We start from the raw sequence: 24,335 nt of genomic DNA, 5'->3' as shown, positions 1-24,335 counted from the left end.
GTTGAAGTTGGCCGAACCCGGCAAGCGAGACGTGCGTGTATCGGCAGCCAATTATATCTGACGCTAAGTGAAAGTAACAGTTTTATAGTAAGCAGGACTATTTTCATGATGGATCGTCGTATTGTAGAGACGTGTGAAATACGTATCGCCGGCAAATTTTCAACGGGTTCTCTTCAATAATATGATGCCAATTTTAAGTTAATGGTTATTAAACCCTCTGAAATAAAGAATAATTGTACAGCCAAAAAAAAAAAAAAAACATAACTAAAGCAATGTTCAGCATCTACAAATAGTTTTTAAATGTGTATTGTATAAGAAAGGCATTCATATGATTTTACAAAGCACTTTTTAAGCCTGATTTAAATTTTTTGAAGGAAAAATTAGGGGTCGTCTTGGATTTGGAGAAATACGGTAATATAATTTTTCAGAATGAAATTAAACATACACTTTCATGTAGTATCGGATTTCGAAAAATAAGCAAGTAAGCCGCAGTGTGGATATTATACGCGAAAACACAAGTTTTGAACAAACTTATTGCCATTTCATTTTAATGTATATGGGAGTTTTCCTGACTTTTACAAAAAATCGGATATAACGACAATCCGCTATAGCGAGTAAATTTTTCGCAGTTGTGAATTCTCGCTACAACGGACTTCTACTGTAGTTTAATCCATTAGATTTCACTCATGTTGTGATCTTGTATGCAACCCATGAATTAGCTAATGCATTATACTGGTAATATCCCTGAATAGCTCACCTGCAAAAGATGTGTCACTTATTACTGTATGTACATTAATTATAGGTATTGGTAATTCGCATTTGAGTGTGATTTGCCGATTCTAGGTGGAGTAATGAATGCTAGGGTGACAGCTTTGCACACGCCTACCTAAGTACTCTGAGCCGACACCTGCCAATGAAGCACATTTAGCAGATCTGTGTTCACACTGTCCGAAGCACTCGCAGACAGTGCTCATGACGTCAGCCCGCTAGAGCAGTTGCACTGTTCAACCAGTTTTCCCATTCCTAGAATTTATACATGAATAATTGTCAATGGTATTGTAATTTTTGCTTCTACCTCTGTGTACTGTGATGTCCTATTTTCATGTTATTTGTTTTGTTGTAGGTGGTTATAATTATTATGGTACTGAGAAAATGTACAGTGGTGTGGATGGCCGTGAAATGACTGCAGCAATATTTTTTGGTGTTGTTCATTACCAGCGGTTACGTCATATGGTCTCAGATAAGTGGCAGGTGAGTGAAGTGTTTTTTTCATTAAGTTGATGTGTAAGTCCATAGCGGTTGGATATAAGTTGGCACCACTGAAATAGATGGGAGCTTGTGTATTGTTTGTCAGTTGTCATTTGGAGTGCCATTATTGAACATCTGGATACTCTTTGAATTGTACTGTTCTGAGGAAGGTGAAGTGTTAGAAGAACAGTCAAAGATCAAGTGGCAAAGAACAAACATTTCTGACATTTTTTTCTTTTGGAGTTTAACAGAGGAGCAAAACCAGCTGAGACAGCTTGAATCATTTGCACTATGTACGGGATCGATACTATCCAGGGGAATATGGCACAGAAGTGATTGAATTGTTTTGAACGGGATGACTTTGGCCTGGAGGACAATCAACGTTCGATCAAGGACAGCTCAAGTCGTTTCATGATGGCTCACATCAATCAACCCGAGACTGTAACCAGTCAACCATTGTGTGACATTTGCACTCTATGGGAAAGGTTCAGAAATGAGGGAATTGGGTATCATATGGTTTAAGTGAAAATAGCAATCAATAGCGTGTGACCATTTGTGCATCTTTGCTTGATTGTTATCGGTTAGCTCATGAACAGTATCAGACATTCTTGTCCAGAATTGTTACTTGTGGCAAGAAAGGGTACCTTTATATGAACATTTAAAAAACATACAGAATCGGTAAGCCCTAAAAAAGAGGCAAGCCCTCATCCAAGAACTAGTGCCCATCCAAAAAAGGTCATGTTAAACTTGTGGAGGGACAATGAGGGTATCCTATTCTGGGAGTTGCTTCCCAGAAATGTAACAGTCACTACTGATGTTCGTTACCAACAACTGAGATGCCTTGCGGCCGCAGTGAAACAAACCGACCAGGACAACATCAAGTGTTGCTATTGCACAATAATGGTGCTACATGCCACTAATGTGACAAAAGCAGTCATCCAGGAGTTTGGTTGGGAGGTCTACACACACCCGTTATTCACCCGATTTTGCCCCCTACATTTTTCCCTCTTCCTTTCTTCGTCGAACAATAAACAAGGATGCTCATGATGAAAGTGGCTTTGAATCTGGCTTGTTGACTTCTTTATTGTCAAACCAATTATTTCCTCAGGCAGGGAATTGAAAAATTGCACCAGCATTGGCAGGACATTATATTACTGATAATGATTAATGACAGTATGTATTTTGTATCACCCATTATCCCAAATCTGCAACATTTAATGTTTAATAATATTAACAGATCTTATCACAGCTAAAATACTATGCATGTATGCAATACCCCAATATTACCATTGATCATTAAAACATACGATCTCTGATGCATACCAAATCCAGATAATTGCACCACAGCAGTCTCTGTACAAGAACTCCACCCTTTTTACCGATTAGTAGAGATTGAATGCCGGCCCCGCGGTGTAGGGGTAGCGTGCCTCCCTCTTACCGGAGGCCCCGGGTTCGATTCCCGGCCAGATCAGAGATTTTTACCTGCATCTGAGGGCTCGTTCGAGGTCCACTCAGCCTACGTGATTACAATTGAGGAGCTATCTGATGGTGAGATAGCGGCCCTGGTCTAGAAAGCCAAGAATAACAGGCGAGAGGATCCATCGTGCTGACGACACGCCCCCTCGTAATCTGTAAGCCTTCGGGCTGAGTAGCGATCGCTTGGTAGGCCATGGTCCTTCGGGGCTGTTGCGCCATGGGGGGTTTGTTAGTAGAGATTGTAATTTATCAGTGACCTGAGAACTAAAAAGAATGGTATTTTAAAACAAGAAATTTGGTGGTTTTAAGCAAACTTTTCAGTATGTACAGAATTCATCAAACTTTTAATAAAAGAAAATAAATTACATATTCAAGTATATAGTTGATATATCCATACATTAATAAAAAATGTTTTACTTTTCAAAATAAATCACTGAAATATTTTTTGTTGTGTTGTGCAAGATGATGGTGGTTATCTGAAAGGACATTATTATAAATAGAAAAAAGAGGTCACAATCAACATTTACATGTCGCATTGATAACAGTTGAAGAACGCTGTGTGTTAATTCAGCGTAAACATTAAAATATAGTCCACCTTTTCCCATCAGTTCAATTTGATTTTCAGTATAATGATGATGATAATAATGATGATAATAATAATAATAATAATAATAATAATAATAATAATAATAATAATAATGAAAAAGAGTCCGGCTCCATGCCTAAATGGTTAGCATGGTGGCCTTTGGTCACAAGGGTCCCGGGTTTGATTCCTGGCAGGGTCGGGAATTTTAACCATCATTGGTTAAGTCCGCTGACATGGGGTCTGGGTGTATGTGTCGTCTTCATCATCATTTCATCCCCATCACGACATGCAGGTCGCCTACGGACGTCTAATCAAAAGAACTTCACCTGGCGAGCCAAATATGCCCTTGGACACACCCGGCACTAAAAGCCATACGCCGTTTTATTTTTCAATAATAAAGAATTTATTTTTAAATTCTGCCACTTCCAACTGGAGGCTGCTGTGTATAAAGTATACCGTGGTGGCCATGATCATTAAGGCATCAAGTTTATATGATCTGATACCGTGGTTAGCGTCTGGCTCCATGGCTAAATGGTTAGCATGCTGGCCGTTGGTCACAGGGGTCCCGGGTTCGATTCCTGGCAGGCACGGGAATTTTAACCATCATTGGTTAATTTCGCTGGCACGGGGGCTGGGTGTATATGTTATCTTCTTCATCACGACGCGCAGGTCGCCTACGGGAGTAAAATCGAAAGACCTGCACCTGGCGAGCCGAACTTGTTCTTGGACGCTCCCGGCACTAAAAGCCATACGCCATTTAAAAAAAAAAAATTTAATTTTTTTTTTTTTTTTTTTTTTTTTTTTACAGTGGTTAGCCAGTTCAGGTCCTGTCTCTGTAAAAAAAACTTGCCATTAGAAATGTTGGCCTGCAGGATATAAGAGGTGGTGGTATACAATTTCTAATCAGTAGAGTGCGTACCAAAAGCCTGAATTCAGTTCCAAATTTCCTCCCAACTGGAGGCTGCTATTTACGAAGAGTACCATGGTGGCTATGATCGGGCATCAAGTTGCCAGCGTTTCACTCCAGTTGACACACCAGGAATGAATTAGCTGGAAAATTTATTCCATTTATAGAGGAATTATGAATTTACTCATTCAGGACAAATATTTCAAGTTCCCAATTGGAATCATAATCTACATCTGGTGATTTGTCCGTTGCTTTGAGGAGACCCCTTCGTGTTATTCAACAGAAATAAGCTCCAACACCCTACCTCATTATCATCATTATCCCACATCCAGGCTTGCAGGTCGCCCATGGATGTCAAATAGAAAGACCTGCAACAGGCGAGCCGAACATGTTCTCAGATATAGTAAAACCTCGTTGATTCGAAGTTGTTGGGACACAAAAATCGGACTTCAAATTACGTGATTTCTAATTAACCGCCAACACGTAATTCGGAAATGGCAACTCTTACGGCATCTAGATATATTCTAAGACCCGTTACTGCATGCAATTAACCTCGATTCACAGTTTAAACCTCTCAAATGCCATGAGAAAAGAAAAAAACTATTTCCAAAATGTATCCAACAAGTGCATTTACAGTATTCACTGGCAAACATAACCTCACACAATTAAATCAAAAGAAAGAAAACACGATTCAAAGACAGGAAGAAATCTATACTGCCTCCCATGTGCAAGTGCTTTATTCATAGGATTACTGTACTCTGTATGCATTTTAGATGCATGGAAAGTACCCGATGCCCTTAAAACATCACGGCTTATCGAACTTTCCTATGACAAGGGGAGAAAGTCTCGCCTCGTCCGCGTTACAATAGTAGTACAGTGAGTCCACTTGTAAGATTTCCTCCCATGGCACTTCTAAGAACCATTAATGCATTCTTAGTTTAAACTTTTCAAATAACATGGAAAACACTATTTCAGAAATGTATCTAACAGGGTGCATTTACATTATTCAAATAATGTATTTGGATAAAACAATGGCAAACATAACCTCACGCAACGAAAGGAAGAAAAACACGATTCTAAGACTAGGATAAATTATGCTGGCTCCCCTTTGCAAATGTTTTATCTTTTAGATTACTGTACTGTTTGCATTTTTAGATGCCTTGTATGTGTACGGAAAATGCCCAACATCCTTAAAACATCGTGGCTTTTCGAACTTTCCTATGATCGGAGAAGGAAGTGACTCGCTTCCGTGTGGATTGCATAGCAACACAGTGCATTTCCCGGCTGGCAATTCTCTCCTTTAAAACCATAAGTCCGTTTGGCCTCAGCATTTTAAAAAATAAACAGTGCAGTTTCATCAGCATTGACAATATTGTTTGGTGCGTACGAATTGATTATATAAGCCACTTTTTTTTGCCAACCGTCGGCATCACCTGTGTTCGCGGATTCTACCTCTCCGTACACTGCCTGCTACGTGATATTGTGGCGTTACTTAAAATGCCGAATACAAAATAATTACTATTCCACTCAAACTTAGCAGATATGAAGCACATTGTAGACACGCCGAAGTGGGTGAAAGAGCGGATAGTTAACCCTACACATTCCAGAAGACAGGTTCTTTCATGACGCAGAGAAATTTGAATTTAAATTACTGTGTAAAATACTATTTTTTTTCAAAATGTAAAGGCAGTTTTGAATTATAAGTCTGAATTTCGGTAACGGGACTGACATTGTTCTTCGAATTACAAATTATCCGTATTTCGAATTAAACAGTTTAAATAACATGCAAAACCATACCTCATGATTCCGGGAATGAGAGCTGCTTCGAATTAGGCGATATTTTGAATTAACTGATTTGAAATTAACGAGGTTCTACTGTACTCCCAATACTAAAAGCCATACAATAAATAATTACAAAAAATAAACAAGATTAAGATACAGGTAAAAAAATGACAAAAAGTAGTTTTTCTCAACGTAACATTTGCAGATTTAGTGTCATGGGATGCAATTGTACAGTTACAATCTTTCCTACTAAGTATTGTACAGATGATTTTTCAGAATTCGAAGTGATCCTGTGAGGGAATATTGGACCACTTGCTTGATGAACGAATCGTCTAATTTTTTATTCCCTACAGAACTTTACGAACAAGGTAGGGATTGTTCCTCGAACTCTGATCATAACTCTAATTACCTCAATGTCTGATAAACAATGTTTCTCTCGATAACAAGGAACAGTTGGTCTATAAATCCTGTGCTTTTCGTCCTGGACTTCTGTCGGCTGTTCCTCATTATTTTCCCATTTGATAGATGGACCTATAACAGTGGCAGATGCTGTGCCAGGTTGCATTGTGATGATACTGATACTTCGGTGCGATGCATTATCAGAAACAAAGTGTACCTCTTCGTGAACTTGAAATTGTTTTTCCCTAAGAGCTTCAGTTATCATTGAACGCACTGCATGATGCCTCCTGTTTCTCAGGGTATTGTCAAATGGACAGGCACCAAGGACATGAGCAAGTGTTTCAGTCTCGCTGCTACAACGGCAGCAGTGGCAACAGTCCTGAAACCTGCCTGGCAGTGTTCTTACTGGGCATACACTTACTGTTGCTTTCAGTGCTTTTTTCCATTTGCTGGTCGATGAACCCAAGTGTTGCTGGGGGTGAATAGTTTGTACAAGATCACACCTTTTCCTTTCTGAGGTTGTGTACACCATGGCTGAATTTCTGTCCCAAATGTCTTCTCTCAAAATTTGCACTTTAATGCTGTGCAGAGTTGATCCATCGATAGCTAGGTTCAGTTTATTGGAAAGCGTATCTATCTCACCGGAAAGCTCATAAGTGGTGATTACATGAATATTTCCAGAAGTCATCACTTTCTGGCAGGCATTTACGTACTGCAGGTAAGCTTCCCAGCGAGTTTGAAAACGTCCAAGACCCTTGTATTTCTTTTCGGAGTAGGTCATACTACGTGGAAAATCTGCTTGTAACTGGAGCAGATCTTTCAAGGTGCTCCTGATCATTATGTCGGCATGTATGAGAAAGTTTCACAGTGTAGTCTGGAAGGAATAAGTTAAGTTTTGCAAGGCATTCTACCTGCCTAAATCCTTGAGTATTGATATTGGACTTTCTGCCTTCAAATCATCAATATTTTAAGAAACCACCTTCGGTGATTTGCTTTAATGTTCAATAGACTTCTATGTATTTTTCTCTGTTACACAATATCAGTTTGTATTGAGTATACTTTGTCTTTTAATTGAGGAAGTGTTACTATGTAATAATATGGAACTTTCAAAGCTGGATAGATGGAAGGAATAAGTAAATGTGTCTTTTGTCTATTAGTAGTGTTCAAATGTAGTATTACGTCCGTTTGAGTTTGCCTCCGGGATGAGAATGCGCTAGACTTCGACATGAAATATGAAAACCATAGGGAAAACGCTTTTGTGAATGGTTCGGAGCTTCGTATTTCGGCCCACGTGCTGGCTTTAAATGGAACTATGTATCTGGTGGCATCACAACCAGGCGAGAAAACAACAGACGAACTCTAGGCCAAAAATATCGGGTTCAGCGATTTGTGTGTTTCTATTGGCTTTGTCCAGCGACATACATCTGAACCCAGGACCCCAGCATGACAGCGGTATGAATTTCTTCTACCAAAATGTAGGGAGCATGTTTAATTCTTTGACAGACTTTAACCTCGCTTTCAGTGATGCCAGCAAAGATTGTATTTGTATAGTTGAAAGTTGGTTAAATGATTCTGTTGGTGATAATGAACTGTTGCCTACTGATTACTGTGTGTTTCGTCAAGACAGACATCAGGTCCATAGTAGCAAAGTGATTGCTGTGAAATCTGCTCTAAGGCCAGTTTCCCGGCCAGAGCTGGCGGAGACTGGGAGTGTCTCGTGGTCAAGGCCACCCCAACATCAGGGAGGTCTCTGTTTGTAGTGTGCTGCTACCTGCCACCGGACAAAGTGACTGCTAGGATGAGTAATCTTCGAGCAACACTGGCGAACATCACAGCTGTTTTAAACCCACAGGATATCCTTGTAGTTTGTGGAGACTTTAACATCAGACATTTGGCTTGGAATCCTGGTCCCGTTACAAAACAAAGATGTGCGGAAGTCTTCTTACTTCTTGAAATCGTCAGTGAATTCGGACTCAAGCAAATGTGTCGCTTCCCAACAAGAAACGAGAACTTCCTGGACCTTGTTCTAATCTCGGATCAATACTGTGGGCACTTGGACTGCTTTGAGACGGAAAAGGTAATTACATCCGTCCATCGAGCTGTAGAATTCACTCTATCTTTCCCGCGAGTTATGCGCCCCGTACCGTAGAGGAAGTTAATGTTCGCATGGACTAAGGCCGATTTTCCTCAAATGAGATATCTCCTTTCGTTGTGTCCCTGGAATTTAATCAAGGACTCCCCCTCCGTCGACGAGGCGTTAACCCTTTTCTATGACTTCCTTCGCGCTGTAATAAAAAATAAAAGACACTGTACCGTTCCGGATACTTAGCACACGGAAGTACCCATGCTGGTACGACTCTGAGGTAATAGATAAATTAAAAGAAAAGGAGAGGGAAAGAACGAAAAAAAAAAAAGGGCCATAATAGTGATTATGTGCAATTTTCGACCATACATGGTGAATTTAAACATCTTCAGCTCAAAAAATACAGAAACTATACAACTTCGATGGAATCGAAATTAGCTGCCAACCCGAAGTGTTTCTGGAATTTTGAAAACAACAAACGGAGGTCATCTCGCCTGCCATCTACTATGCTTCAGGTCGGGAAAGAATTACAGGACAAGAGGAGCATCTTGGACAGTTTTGCAGATATCTTTGGAAAGTATCACTCACCTGCCGCACAGTGTAATCTATCCACTTCGTCCGTGTGTGATATAGGCCTAACATCGATAGTGACCTTTCCAGCAGAGGTATCTTCAATTGTTGCTTCTTTGGATACCTCCAAATCATGTGGTCCAGATGACGTACCTGCAATAGTATTGAAAGAATGTGCGTCTGAGCTAGGTAGGCCACTTAGCATCATAATAAATATGTCATTCTTGTCAGCGTATTTTCCGTGAGTGGAAGAAAGGTTATGTCATACCAGTGTTCAAGAAAGGAGACAAAATGGTATTTGATAACTATAGGCCTGTTGTGTTATTGTCCCTGATTTCAAAGGTGGCGGAGAAGATTGTGTACAAGAGATTGTACAGTTCAGTTTCACAGTATATTAATATAACGCAGCACGGTTTTGTACAGAAACGCTCTACCGTGTCCAATATGGCGGTGTATATAAATTTCATTTCAGAATCCCTCGATAAGAGGCAACAAGTGGATGTTGTTTACACGGACTTCTCCAAAGCCTTTGATTCAGTTCAACATGATGCTCTACTCACCAAATTGTCAGCATATGGGATAGGAGGAAGTGCTTTGGAGTGGATTAGAAGCTATCTCACTAATAGAGTTTGTGTAGTAAAAGCTGATGCTATTATGTCAAAGCTGTACCACCCTACTTCAGGTGTCCCCCAAGGCTCTTTACTGGGCCCTCTTTTCTTTGTCATATTCATAAATGATATAACATCAGTTATAAAACACAGTAATTGCCTTCTCTATGCTGATGATCTAAAGCTCTTTATGGTAATCAATAGTGAGTTGGACTGTAAGTTGTTACAGTCTGACTTAAACCTACTAAGTAACTGGTGTAAAAAGTGGCTGCTTGGTTTGAATACTTCAAAATGCAATGCAATTACGTTTTCACGCAAGTTGGAACCAGTAAATTACCCTTACCATTTATGCAATTTCCAAATAGCTCGTGTGAATCAAATAAATGATCTTGGTGTGACACTTTCAAACTGCTACGGTCTTTCCTTCGAGAAACATTTAGACAAGATTTCTAGGAAAGGGTTTAAATTACTTGGCTTTCTGAAAAGAAATTGTGCCGAATTTGTTTTTCCTAGAACTCTAATAACTTTGTTTTGCACTCTAATCAGGCCATCGTTAGAATACTGTTGCGAGGTGTGGCTGCCTTCTCAGCAGTATTTAATACAAAACTTGGCAAGAGTCCAAATAAGGTTCATGAAATGGATCAGCTACAAGGGTTTGAGTATTTCTCTCTCTTCTTCCGATTACAAGTCTTTTTGTGAGACTATGAGCATGAGGACATTGCACTCACGTCGCAGATGTGCCAATGCCCTGTTTCTTTATAAGTATCTGATGAATAGAGTGCATTGCTCAACATTACTGGAGCTGATTCCATTACATGTTCCTCGTCGCAGTACTAGGCAAAGGTATATTTTTCATCTGCCTAAAGTGAGAACTGTGGCTCGGGCTAACACATGGCTTGTGAGGGCACTAACATCACTGAATGAGGTGGGTGAATCAGTGGACCACTTTCACTCACCCCCATCTAAAATCAGACATGCCCTAATGACCTCATGAATATAAGGCCCTATCTGTAAGATACGTAAAAATGTAAATGTTAATAGATGTAGTTTAATAATGTCAATTATTTAAGGAGATTTAGTTTTATTTATTTATTTATTTTATATATTTAAGGTTTTGTAAATATGCATATAAAAAGGTCCCTAGGTTTAGTTTGAACTTGGTTATTATTTTAGGAAATTAGTGTTATTTACTTAAGGTGTATTTGTTGTATATTATGTTTTATTGAATCATCTTTAATTGGGAAAATAACCTGTTGATGATAAATAAATCTATTCTATTCTATAGGAACTTTCAAAGCTGGATAGAACTGTTCTGCAGCAGAAATATTGTTGCTAAGGAATGTAATTTCCTTTGTAGATTTTCCATATTCTTCCTTGAGTTAAACATAGTTCTATGATGATAGTAGTTTACACCAAGGTAGCAGATATTCTTATCTGCAACAATTGAGGAAATTACCTGCTCTAATACTAGAGTCGTATAGTTCCTTTGACAACTGATATGGACTTTGATTTCTTTATGTTAATATTAAGCAATATTATTTTTGCTTTCCCCCAATTTTTATGTTCCCTGCATTTATTGTTTTCTCGCATCCATCATCATTTCCCCCCCTCCTCCTTGAAAAAACGATGCATCAAGGTTTTACTGTATTTCTCTCAGTAACAGGGAACAGTTGGTTCATAAATGCTATGCTTTTCGTCGTGGACTTCTGTCGACTGTTCCTCATCATTTTCCCATTTGATAGATGGAATATCGCAGAGATGTTTAGCTAAACTTCCACTGTTTGCTATGGCAAACCCCATGAGCATTAAACTGAGTAGGTCAAGACTCTTGTGAACAAGCATATTCCTCAGTATTATCATTTGACGTGAGTTCATTGATAATGTGGTCTGTAGCAAGGTTATACAGGCTTGGTAAGAGCGGTGATCCCTGCAACACTCCCCTTTGAATATTACTGGAAATGATTATGAAGTAAAAAATATACATTTTGACTTTTCATTTTCCTCCTGAATTCAAATTATTTTGTGGAAACATTAATATTTTGCAACCGTATGAAGATGGGAAATTTTTGCAAGTTTATTTTCAAGTTACATACATATATACATACATTATCATTATAGACTGTTATGCCTTTCAGCGTTCAGTCTGCAAGCCTCTGTGAATTTACTAAACGTCGCCACAATCCTCGATTTGCAACCCGTGTTGTGGCCACATTTAGTTCTATACCTCTTATCTTTAAATCGTTAAAAACTGAGTCTAACCATCATCGTCTTGGTCTACCTCTACTTCTCATACCCTCCATAACAGAGTCCATTATTCTAATAGGTAACCTATCCTCCTACATTCGCCTCACATGACCCACCACCGAAGCCAGTTTATGCGTATAGCTTCATCCATCAAGTTAATTCCTAAATGAGCCTTTATCTCCTCATTCTGAGTACCCTCCTGCGATTGTACCCACCTGTTTGTACCAGCAATCATTCTTGCTACTTTCATGTCTGTTACTTCTAACTTATGAATAAGATATCCTGAGTCCACCCAGCTTTCGCTCCCGTAAAGCAAAGTTGGTCTGAAAACAGACCGATGTAATGATAGTTTTGTCTGGGAGCTGACTTCTTTCGTACAGAATACTGTTGATCGCAACTGCGAGCTCACTGCATTAGCTTTACGACACCTTGATTCATTCTCGCTTACTATATTACCATCCTGGGAGAACACACAACCTAAATACTTGAAATTATCGACCTGTTCTAGCTTTGTATCACCAATCTGACATTCAGTTCTGTTGAATTTCTTACCTACTGACATCAATTTAGTCTTCGAGAGGCTAATTTTCATACCATACTCATTGCACCTCTTTTCAAGTTCCAAGATATTAGACTGCAGGCTTTTGGTACATTCTGCCATTAAGACCAAGTCATCAACATAGGCCAGACTACTTACTACATTTCCACCTAACTGAATCCCTCCCTGCCATTTTATACCTTTCAGCAGATGATCTATGTAAGCTACGAATAGCAAAGGTGAAAGATTACAACCTTGTCTAACCCCTGTAAGTACCCTGAACCAAGAACTCATTCTACCATCAATTCTCACTGAAGCCCAATTGTCAACATAAATACCTTTGATTGATTTTAATAATCTACCTTTAATTCCATAGTCCCCCAGTATAGTGAACATCTTTTCCCTCGGTACCCTGTCATATGCTTTCTCTAGTTCTACGAAACATAAACACAACTGCCTATTCCTCTCGTTGCATTTTTCAGTTACCGGCCGCATACTGAAAATCTGATCCTCACAGTCGCTCTGTGGTGTGAAACCACACTAGTTTTCATCCAACTTCCTCTCAACCACTGATCGCACCCTCCCTTCCAAGATGCCAGTGAATACTTTCCCTGGTATACTAATCAGTGAGATACCTCGATAGTTGTTGCAATCCTTCCTGTTCCCTTGCTTATAGATAGGTGCAATTACTGCTTTTGTCCAATCTGAAGATACCTTACCAACACTCCATGCTGATCTTACTACTCTATGTAGCCATTTCATCCCTGCCTTCCCACTATACTTCACCATTTCAGGTCTAATTTCATCTATTCCTGCTGCCTTATGACAATGGAGTTTATTTACCATCCTTTCCGCTTCCTGAAGCGTAAGTTCACCAACATCATTTTCCTCCTCCCCATGAGTTTGGCTGTTCGCAACACCACCAGGATGATTTCCTTTTACATTGAGATGATGTTCAAAATATTCCCTCCACCTCTCCAGTGATTCCCTGGGATCTATTATGCGTTCACCTGAATTACTCAAAACACTGTTCATTTTCTTTTTCCCTCCCTTTCTAAGATTCTTTACTATTGTCCAGAAAGGTTTCCCTGCTGCTTAACCTAGTCTTTCCAGGTTATTACCAAAATCTTCCCAAACTTCTTTTTGGATTCAACAACTATTTGTTTCGGTCTGTTTCTTTCATCTACGTACAAATTTCTGTCTGCCTCGGCCCTTGTTTGGAGCCATTTCTGATAAGCCTTCTTTTTACGTTTACAAGCCGCTCTCACTTCATCATTCCACCAAGGTGTTCGCCTTTTCCCATCTTTACACACAGTTGTTCCTAGGCATTCCGTTGCTGTTTCTACTACAGCATCCCTGTATGCCACCCATTTACTTTCTATATCCTGAACCTGCTTACTGTCTACTTTTCAAAACTTCTCACTAATCATATCCATGTACTTCTGTCTAATTTCTTTGTCCTGGAGATTTTCTGCCCTTATTCGTTTGCAGACAGATTTCACTTTCTCTACCCTAGGCCTAGAGATACTTAGTTCACCACAGATCAGATAGTGGTCTGTATCATCGAAAAATCCGTGGAAAACTTGTATATTCCTAACAGATTTCCTGAATTCAAAGTTGGTTAAGATATAGTCTATTATGGATCTGGTGCCTCTAGCCTCCCATGTGTAGCGGTGAATAGCCTTATGCTTGAAGAATGTATTCGTAACTGCTAAACCCATACTAGCACAGAAGTCCAGCAAACGCTTCCCATTCCCATTAGCTTCCATATCTTCCCCACATTTACCAATCACCCCTTCGTATCCTTCAGTTCTATTCCCGACTCTCGCATTGAAATCGCCCATTAGCACTATTCTATCCTTGCTGTTGACCCTGACCACGATGTCACTCAGCGCGTCCTAAAACTTGTCAACTTCATCCTCATCTGCACCCTCACATGGTGAATACACGGAGGCGATTCTAGTCTTAATTCCTCCAACTGACAAGTCTACCCACATCATTTGCTCATTTACGTGCCTAACAGAAACTATGTTGCGTGCAATGGTATTACTGATAAAGAGCCCTCCCCCAGACTCTGCCGTTCCCTTTCTAACACCCGTCAAGTACACTTCATAATCTCCTATCTCTTCCTCATTATCTCCCCTTACCCAAATATCACTTACTCCTAGCACATCCAGATGCATCCTCTTTGCTGACTCAGCCAGTTCTACCTTCTTTCTTCCATAAGCCCCATTAATATTGATAGCTCCCCATCGAATTCCATTTCGTTCGCCAAGTTGTTTCCAAGGAGTCCTTCGCCGGTCAAATGGGAGTGGGACTCACTTATTCCCATAGGTCCGAAGATTGCTTAAAATGTTCTGAGCTCAGTAAATTCATGAAGCAGGATGCTACCCTACTTGTACATAGTCGAAGTTAGGATCTCTCCTCTAATGGGTTAGGCACCACCAGCGAATTGTATATTCCTAGCCACCTGAGCATAAGGAGGGCCATGACTCAGAATATGTCCGAGATGCCCACTCCCATTCTTTAGCAACTGGTATCCCAACTCTCAGGACTACTTACTAGGCCACTCAGCCGTTGCCCATGGTTCACGAACTAGGACATGACTACAGTAACCCACACCATGATTTTCAAGTTAAAATACAAAAATTGTTTCATAAATGGGATTTAAGCACGGGACAATTGATTTTACAAGATATTAAAATCATTCCGTATAGACAGTTTTCACTTTCCAAAGGAAATTTAATTTGTCCTCTTATTCAATACATACATATCTCCATCTTTAGATGGAGTAATATTAATCATACACGTTTCAACTCGTTTGAGCCATCGTCAGTGAAAAATTGATTTTATCACAGTTTGTAAAATTTGCAACAGCAAATTATTTGTCCCTACCTACTAGGCTTTGCTGCTAGAAATCTTCATTTATAGATCCATTTCATAAATTCTGTGTATTAATGCAACCTAATATAAGAGAAATGAATGTTTAATACGCCTTTAAAAAAGCAGAGGAAATTCATTATATTGCTTTAATTAATTTTATATGATTTGGCCTGTTATAACATATTTTCAGGTCCGTAGTACAGGTCCAGTTGATGTTCTTACCCAGCAGCCAGTGAAGGGCCGGAGAAGAGGTGGAGGTGTAAGGTTTGGAGAAATGGAACGGGACTCTTTAATCTCTCATGGTGCCTCCTTTTTGCTACAAGACAGATTATTCCACTGCTCAGACAAGACTACTGTAAGTTCATTTCTCTTGCAGGGGGAAATTTTGTTTGATTAGTAGGATTTGTAGCGTAGATTGTTACACATGGCTGTCTTAAAAAATAAAAATAACACACCGAAATTGAACAGCTCATTTTAGAAAAGCAAATTAATAATGTCAGAGTTTGAACTTCATTGGACTGTAGTTTATTTGTATGATACAAAGTTAAATTGTCGCCAACGTAAACACATGCGAGTCAGAAATGTGATGCCTTAGAGTCGACTTTGTTGGCGGTGGGATTTCATCTTCAGAAGTCAAGGAATGCGGTGTGGTAGTGTAACGAAGGTCATAGGAAGTGACCGCATGGCTTTTAACTAAAAGAGAAATATTTTTAGCTAAGCACCTGTTCGTAGAATACAGTTGATTTGCATGAAACCGGGTTCAAATAATTCCATAGCAATATTAATATCTTGATGTTACCGAAATACAGGTGAATTAGAAATGCGATACGACTCAGCATTATTGGTGGCGGGACTTTAATTTCACCTATCAAAGCGATGCAGTACGGTGGTATAGCGAATGTCACAGGAAGTGACAGCGCAACATGGAGCTAAAGTAGAAAGATTACAAGACACGTGTTCAGGACATAGACCACGCTTCTATTTTTGCTGTAAGCAGGTAATTTAAATGAGACACAGTAAAATGATGCTGACAGTTTGTCATTTGCTGTATTGAGCAATGAAAACTGCAGTTCTCGTAGGGGAAATTGTATGTTGCTGTGTCGGCCTTGGAGAACACAGAGGAAAGGGAAGAGAAAGTAAAATTGATATAGGAAGTGGACAATAATCCGCATAAGACTAAAACTGAAATAGCTGGAGATTTAGGAATTGCTTATACCATACTTTGCAGAAGAAACGCTATTTTAGACAATTTTTTTAAAAATTGGTTGCAAAATCAACAGTGTTGATTAATTATGTTGCAAACCTGTTAGATTAAAGGAATCGTCAGTACAAATTATTTTGTTAACTCATAACTCTGAAATAACCTGTCTTTAGTGTTATTCCTTATTTGTAAGCAATTCTTAGTTGTACGAAAGGTCTGATCTTCACCTTGATACAGTGGTGTATCCTGGAATCTCCACTGAGGCATGCAATTAGTAACCATGCAGTTAACACAATCTATTAAGTAAATTTCAATTCTACTCACCCTAATTACATGTAGGTGAATTCGAGCCAAACAGCTTTACTGGAAGTTTCTGAATTGAACGTGCATACACAATTCTTGTTTTCTGTTTTTAAATTCACGAGGTAAGGTAGAGGTCTCCCGGCTTTAACTATTTGAATCTTTTCATCAAACAAACGGCCAGTAAATGGCTTTTCAAACTGATTTACAATTATATCCATTTTAGACTCATCAATCGTTAATACCACATGTGCGCAAAATATAATAAAACACCGAAAACGACGAATAGCACAGGAACAGCACACACAGAATGAACTCACTAATGAGCAAAACACACAATGAATTAACTCACTAGTTAACCACAACCCAAGCACTGGAGGTACTGTAAGTCACCCCAGTGGCATTGGTCAGTTTCGTCACGTTGAGTTCTCGCTGGGGGGTAATCTGTGGGTCCCGTTCGCTGTAAACTTATACATGCCGACTTTCTCCAAGTTGCTAACAGATGGCAGAGGGTAGCACGGGTATGGGGTGACAAATTCTGACCAAGTTTCAATCGCAGCGACATCATTCGGAGGGTTTCAGAACTACGTCTGCCACCGAATGCAATTTTAAGATTGAATGCCTTACATCCTTAACTTCTCCATTTGCTGTCTCTTTCTTTCTAGAGTGGAATAGACGGCGAGACACACCAGCTCCACGCGTAGTCAAGCAACAGAACTAGTACAGTTGCGCGGACCTTTTGAACTTCTGAGAGATGAAATCGTTAATATTTGACTTAAAACAACCGAAAATCGTACATCAGACAGTTCTTTGTGTTATCATAACGCATGCAATGAATGCCTTGCATTCAAGGAGCATACGCCCCTGTCTTAATACATGTATAGCTCAGGTCTCTGCACATGGTTATGAGGGTGTTTAGGGGTTGTAGTAATGATGTAAAGGAGAGGGCATATAAGTCTCTGGTAAGACCCCAACTAGAGTATTGTTCCCGTGTATGGGACCCTCACCAGGATTACTTGATTCGAGAACTGGAAAAAAATCCAAAGAAAACAAGCTTGATTTGTTCTGGGTGATTTCCGACAAAAGAGTAGTGTTGCAAGTGATAAAAATCATTGTTATCCGTATTGAAGATACTGAATGTAGGATGCTAAAAGGTTTGTTTTTTCCACCTATTCAATACATATAAATTTTATAAATTAGGAATTTATTATTGATTCCACTTGAGACATGTTTCGCCCTTCATTGAGGGCATCATCAGTCAAAATATCACCTCAAGGTAAAAAATCAGGTAACTGGTCAGTAGTTGACATGTACAAATTAATACATATTATTAATACAACTACAACCATACTTAATTTTTGTAGTTGTATTAATAATATGTATTAATTTGTACATGTCAGCTACTAACCAGTTACCTGATTTTTTTCCTTGAGGTGATATTTTGACTGATGATGCCCTCAATGAAGGGCGAAACATGTCTCAAGTGGAATCAATAATAAATTCCTAATTTATAAAATTTATATGTATTGAATAGGTGGAAAAAACAAACCTTTTAGCATCCTACAAAAGAGTAGTGTTACGAAAATATTGCAAATTTTGGGCTGGGAAGACTAGGGAGAAAGAAAATGAGCTGCTCGACTAAGCGGTATGTTATAGATGTTGTTTCCCTTAGGAAAACCAAAATGTCCAATAAGTTCCGAGCTGTCAGTGGAGAGATGGCATCGAACGACATTAGTAGACAAATAAGTTTGAGTGGTGTCTTTAAAAGTAGGAAAGGTCACAATATGAAGATAAAGTTGGAATTCAAGAGGACAAATTGGGACAAATATTCGTTTATAGGAAGGGGAGTTAGGAATTGGAATAACTTACTAAGGGAGATGTTCAATAAATTTCCAGTTTCTTTAAAATCATTCAAGAATAGGCTAGGAAAACAACAGATAGAGAATCTGCCACCTGGCTGACTGCCCCCGAAATGTAAATCAGTAGTGATTGTGATTGTAAATAAACTGTATCATCAGAAACAATGATAATTTGTTATATAATTCACATTACTGCTGCAGCATATTACAGTACAGGAAGCAGTTCAACTGTTTCTTCTTTGTCTCCTGTGCTGTTAGCTGTGTCACCAGTGGGATTTCCTGTAAAAGTAAAGTAAACTCGTGTCCTCATCCCGAAGTGGTGCAGCTCTTTTCAGGCACACCCCCAATGCAGGCGAGCTGCATGTACCATCTGAACCACATACCACCCTCCTGCCATTCTTAAATTTCTGGCAGTAACGGGAATTGAACCCAGGCCCCCGCGGACGGCAGCTAATAACACTAACCGTTACGCTACGGAAGCGAACAGGGTTTTCTATAATTTCATCTTATTCAACTTTCTGAAATGAGTTTCATACCCATTTTAATCACACAGACACTTCAGTACATCAAGGACAACATGAAACTAACAAAGTTTTCTAGAACTAAGGAATGTGAGTGTAAGAGAGAGAGGGGGGTAATGAAACAGTGGTCATGGTATTGTTCTTACAGGGGTATTAACCCCTTCAGTGGCATGCCCGAGAAATTTTGGCAGGCGCACGCTTGCCCATAACATCACTACCCGAAAAATTCTCGTTTAGCTGCAGTGTTCATTTCGTGATTGCCCAATAATTTCTCTGGTACTGTAATCTCTTTGGAAAATGTTTTCCAGCATTCTTAACAGATGGCAGGAGGATTTCCAGCTGTATTCATGAACTCTCTGGCCTAAAATATGCCTTATCTTCTCCACTTTATAAATACAATCTCTGGCCAGCTGACAAGGTAAACAGAAATGACGAGCACGAAACGGAAGAGATGTTTGTCTGAAAACAAAATAAGGAACTACATCAAAGATGAATCTCTAAGTGACATTAGTATTTCTGATAGTAGTGATAATGATTCTATTGATTCTTTGGATGATGACCTTCTTAGTATTTCTAGCGAAAGTGAAGAAGTTATTACATCAGCAGCTAAGGTGATGGTAGGAGATGTTGAATATACATTCGTGTGGAAAAAGTGTAAGCCTGGGGATAGTGTGTGACCTAATATAATTCCATTTACGGGAAATCCTGGTGTGAGGGTTGGACTATTACCAGAAGTGAGTGCGATTGACTGTTTTGATCTGTTTCTAACGGATGCAGTTGTAAATTTGACAGTGACCGAAAAAAATCGTGTGCTAAAAGTGCATTTAAAAACTTGTAAATAAATCTCTGCATACAAGGGCACAGTTTCAGAAAGAAACAAACTCTTATGAAATCTGGCAGTTTATTGCATTAGTGTTGTTGTTAGGAATAATACAAAAGCCTGGAATAAAAATGTGTTCCTCACAGGACATCATTCTCGAAACACCAATATTTTATGAAACTATATCACAAGCCTGCTGTAAAAAAAGTGTAAGTAGAGTATAAAGTAAGTTTTTATTAACCTTGAATAATATATGAATGTGTCCCCTTAATAATTGTTACTCATTCCTTGCTTCCTAAAATTAAATAATTTCCTCCACAAAACCCTCATTTTTCTGGCACAGGAGGTCTGCCGAAACCCGCCACTGGAGGGGTTAACTTGAAGATCACAAGTAACAGGATCATTACTTTACAAAACCAGCAAATAAAGGGTGGAATACTTTCCAGATTAATGACTGTAATTAGAACAATTAATTAAAATCTTTACTTCCAAGCATTCCTGAAAATGAATTTAAAATATTCCATGAACGAAGCATAATAGGCGGGATTCAAGTGCAACGCACGGGATAATTTTTAAAGACTTTTAAAGATGTGAAACCTGAGAGAAAAGTATGTATAATGCAGGACATTTCATTAAGTGGACACATATTACTGGGGTTTCATTGAGCTATTCTGAATTATAAGTCGTCCATTGGTTTGAATTGTAATCAAAGGGACTATCCTTTCCGTATGGTACAATAATTTGTTGTTTTGGCCAACTCTGTGGGTGAATTACAGTATATGTATTCACATGACTAGAAGTGGTGTATTTGTGTAATTAAGTTAACATTGTTTTTTAACTTGCTTTCAAGCTCACACAAAGTCTCAATTCAAGCATTAAAATTTCCATTATATTCACTTATTTTCTGCATTAATGAGTTAGTATTTTCTTTGTATTGTGATTTTAAAATTGTCTTGGAATCACTGCACATTTCCATTACTTGAGCAGAGGTTTTGGTTATTTATTTATTTATTATTATCTGCGAATAGCCTTACCTGACTAGTTCCTATTTTTTGCTATGATTTGCTTTAAGGTATAGCCAGAGCTGATTTACTGTATATGAGTTGTATCCTATTAATTCATCATAATATATAATAAAATGGTTTGCTCATTACATCTTATTTTTACAGTCATTTATATGCCGGACCTGTGGCAACATCCTGAGTACATTGCTTGAAGAGGGAGGTGTGCTGGATCACACACGCAAGACAAAATGCCAGCTGTGTGGAGATAAAGGACAAGTGGAAGAAATTGAAATTCCTTACATTTATCGGTACCTTGTTACTCAGTTGGCCTCTGTTAACATTAACTTGAAAATGGAGGTGGTTGAGGAGTGAGTGGGAAGATCTCGTTTAGAGTTACTGTGCCGGATGTGGATACAGTGTATTCACTTTTCTGTCTTCGTGGTCCTGACAGTCCTTACTGGTGTTTCTCTTTCTGCTGTATATAGCGACCACTGGATTACTGCATTGTTTTTCAATGATTGACTGAAGAAATATACTTGTACCTGTATTGTTATTTATTGTTGAACAGTAAAGAATATGTAAATATTTTATAGCTCTTACAGCAGCTGAAAATTATTTATTATATTTCCAGCATTGTTAATAGCCTTGCTGGTTAAACCCATGGTTTGATTTAAGATGAGGTGTCATGAAACCCTCTTGGTTATAGATGTCCAGTGAAATCTTCATACAGTTTTAACTGCTACGATGATATTCCTCTGTAGAAGTAATATTTTCCAGTCCAAGCATTAATTCAATTTTTTTAATGTAAAATTCCTCGTGTTAAAAATACGAGGGGCATTGAATATATAATGCAACACATTTTATTTCTTGGCCAATTTTCGTTTTAAAAAATTGGGATTTTGTTTGGGACTTCTTTGAATATTTCCGCTTTGTCTCATAGTTCAAGGTTATAAACTTCATTATTGGTTCCGTATTGAATTAAGATTACATATAAAATAAATACAAAGTTTTATCCACTTACTCAATACTTTACATAAATTGCGATGTTTACAAAAACATTACAATAAGTTACGAGGTACTAGTTTCTACCCTGTATGGGTCATCATCAGCCTAGCCAAGATACATATGTACATGTCAAAGTCTTAAAACAGAATTACACGGTGGAATGAAATATAAAAGAATGAATTGAATATGTGATGGAATGATGCAATGGCTTCAGTAGCCACTTCATAGAAAGTATTATCAATAACCATAAATTCCATCCCAGAACAACATTTAAAAAAGAACTACCTAAATACGAATCCTTTTCTACTTTCAATAACGAAATTCATAAGATCACTAATATTTTCAAGAAAATAGGCGTAAAAATAGCATTCAAAACCAATAACAACAGTACACACATTCTACATAACACATCACACATTAATAAAGTCAACAAGTACGCAAAATCAGGTGTTTACAGGCTTAAATGCAACTCCTGCACTAATATTTCTTATGTAGGGCAACTGGTAGAAGCTTTAATATAAGATACTTGAAACATATCAGTGCAGTTAAACATAATAAATTTTCGGCTATCGGCCAACATATGGTCGATTATAATCATAAATTTACGAACATCGAACTAGACATGGATATCCTTGAAATACTGGTAGCTAATAAAGGCCCTCTACGTAATATAATTGAGAATTTTTATATACATTTGGACCAGTACTTTAACGCTAACTACAACCTTAAAGAAATAACGGAAAAGTCTAATATTTTATTTGATCTATTCATTACTTATTTCAGAAAAAGCAAGTTAGCAGACCAAAATTCTTTCTGTAAGCCAATTAAAAGGTCCTCCGCCAATACAAACACCACCATTTTCCCTCCCGCCGACCCTGCCTTAAGCCACTTTCCATTTCCCCGCCCCTCCCTTTGCATGTCATGCTCTGGTTGCTCCTCCCTTCCTACTCTACGCCACTCTCATTCTGTCAGTTGCACTCCACCGGTAGGTTGTTTTACATTGCGCGCAAGGTGAGTACTCGTTAATTTCTTTCTTCGCCATTCTCGTCTTTTCACAATACTTCTCGCGTTAATTCTAACTTTTTGTTCATCAGGTTCTATTGGTTCCTACTTGAATTAGGAGTATTCCTTATAGCACAGCAAGATTTTATTATATTAGAAGAATGTCGAACAGTTCTATCGATATTTAACCTCTGTTGTGGATTTATTGGACATCATGCAAGAAAGATTCCCTCTGCGCCAATTTTGAACTTTATATCTTCTAGAACTCAATAGAAGCATTGGATTTCACTTTAAAGCCGGCATATTACGATTTTAAATGTGCAATTTTAGAATATTCATCAGCAGAGCTCATTTTATTCAATTTTACAATAGTTGTATGATAAATATTATTTTAGTTTAATCATACGTTACATAATTCCTAAGATTTTATTTATCACTGATAAACATAACATTGTCACATCTTTAACAGTTCATAGATTCACCATTTTATGTGCATCATTCCATCACATATTCAATTCATTCTTTTATATTTCATTCCACCGTGTAATTCTGTTTTAAGACTTTGACATGTACATACGTATCTTGGCTAGGCTGATGATGACCCATACAGGGTTGAAACTAGTACCTCGTAACTTATTGTAATGTTTTTGTAAACATCGCAATTTATGTAAAGTATTGAGTAGGTGGATAAAACTTTGTATTTATTATATATTGTCTCGTAGAGTTTAATTAATTTCCGATAGGTGGCAGCACTATAACTAGCCTTCAAAATGGTGTCTGTAATGGAGGTGCGAACCAAACAGAGAGCAGTTATTGAGTTTCTTTTGGCAGAAAACCAGAACGTCACAGATATTCGTAGGCGCTTGCAGAATATCTACGGAGACCTGGCAGTGGACAAAAGCACAGTACGTCATTGCTCGAGGCATGTTTCATCATCACAACAAGCTCGAGCAAACCTGTCTGATCTCCCACTTGCCAGCCAGCCGCACACAGCTGAACCGCCTGCAAAATTGGACACCCTTATTCAAGTTGATCAACGGATCTCAAACACCTCGCTGCTGAACTTGACATTTCTGCTGGTAGTGCTGACACACTTATACACCAGTTGGGGTATTCAAAGCTTTGTTCCTGCGGAGTTCCTCGACACCTAACGACAGTATTATTATTTATAAGTTTCATATTCCGTATTGATTGGATTCAATGTAATAGACAAGAAAAATGTTCTACCGATCAATACATTTATTGTGAATGAATTATTGCACTAGTACCGGTTTCGGCCTATCTTGGCCATCATCAGCT

The 24,335-nt window shown here is 38.5% G+C and overlaps 1 protein-coding gene across 2 annotated transcripts in view; it reads left to right on the top strand.

The window, feature by feature from the left end:
• Window positions 1–21,617, top strand: part of Polr1B (RNA polymerase I subunit Rpl135) — a 197,328-nt gene extending 175,711 nt beyond the window's left edge. For both annotated transcript variants that reach the window (XM_068225688.1, XM_068225689.1), the window contains 3 exons: window positions 1,124–1,251; window positions 15,515–15,679; window positions 21,195–21,617. In XM_068225688.1, the coding sequence (XP_068081789.1) occupies window positions 1,124–1,251; window positions 15,515–15,679; window positions 21,195–21,401 (500 nt within the window). In that variant the 3' untranslated portion in view covers window positions 21,402–21,617. The remainder of the gene's footprint in view (window positions 1–1,123; window positions 1,252–15,514; window positions 15,680–21,194) is intronic.
• Window positions 21,618–24,335: the final 2,718 nt, after the last annotated feature.

The sequence above is a fragment of the Anabrus simplex genome, chromosome 1 (assembly GCF_040414725.1).
Source record: "Anabrus simplex isolate iqAnaSimp1 chromosome 1, ASM4041472v1, whole genome shotgun sequence".
In the NCBI taxonomy this organism is placed as follows: domain Eukaryota; kingdom Metazoa; phylum Arthropoda; class Insecta; order Orthoptera; family Tettigoniidae; genus Anabrus; species Anabrus simplex.
Note: the sequence above shows the minus strand (reverse complement) of the source record. Positions and strands in the feature narration are given on the sequence as shown.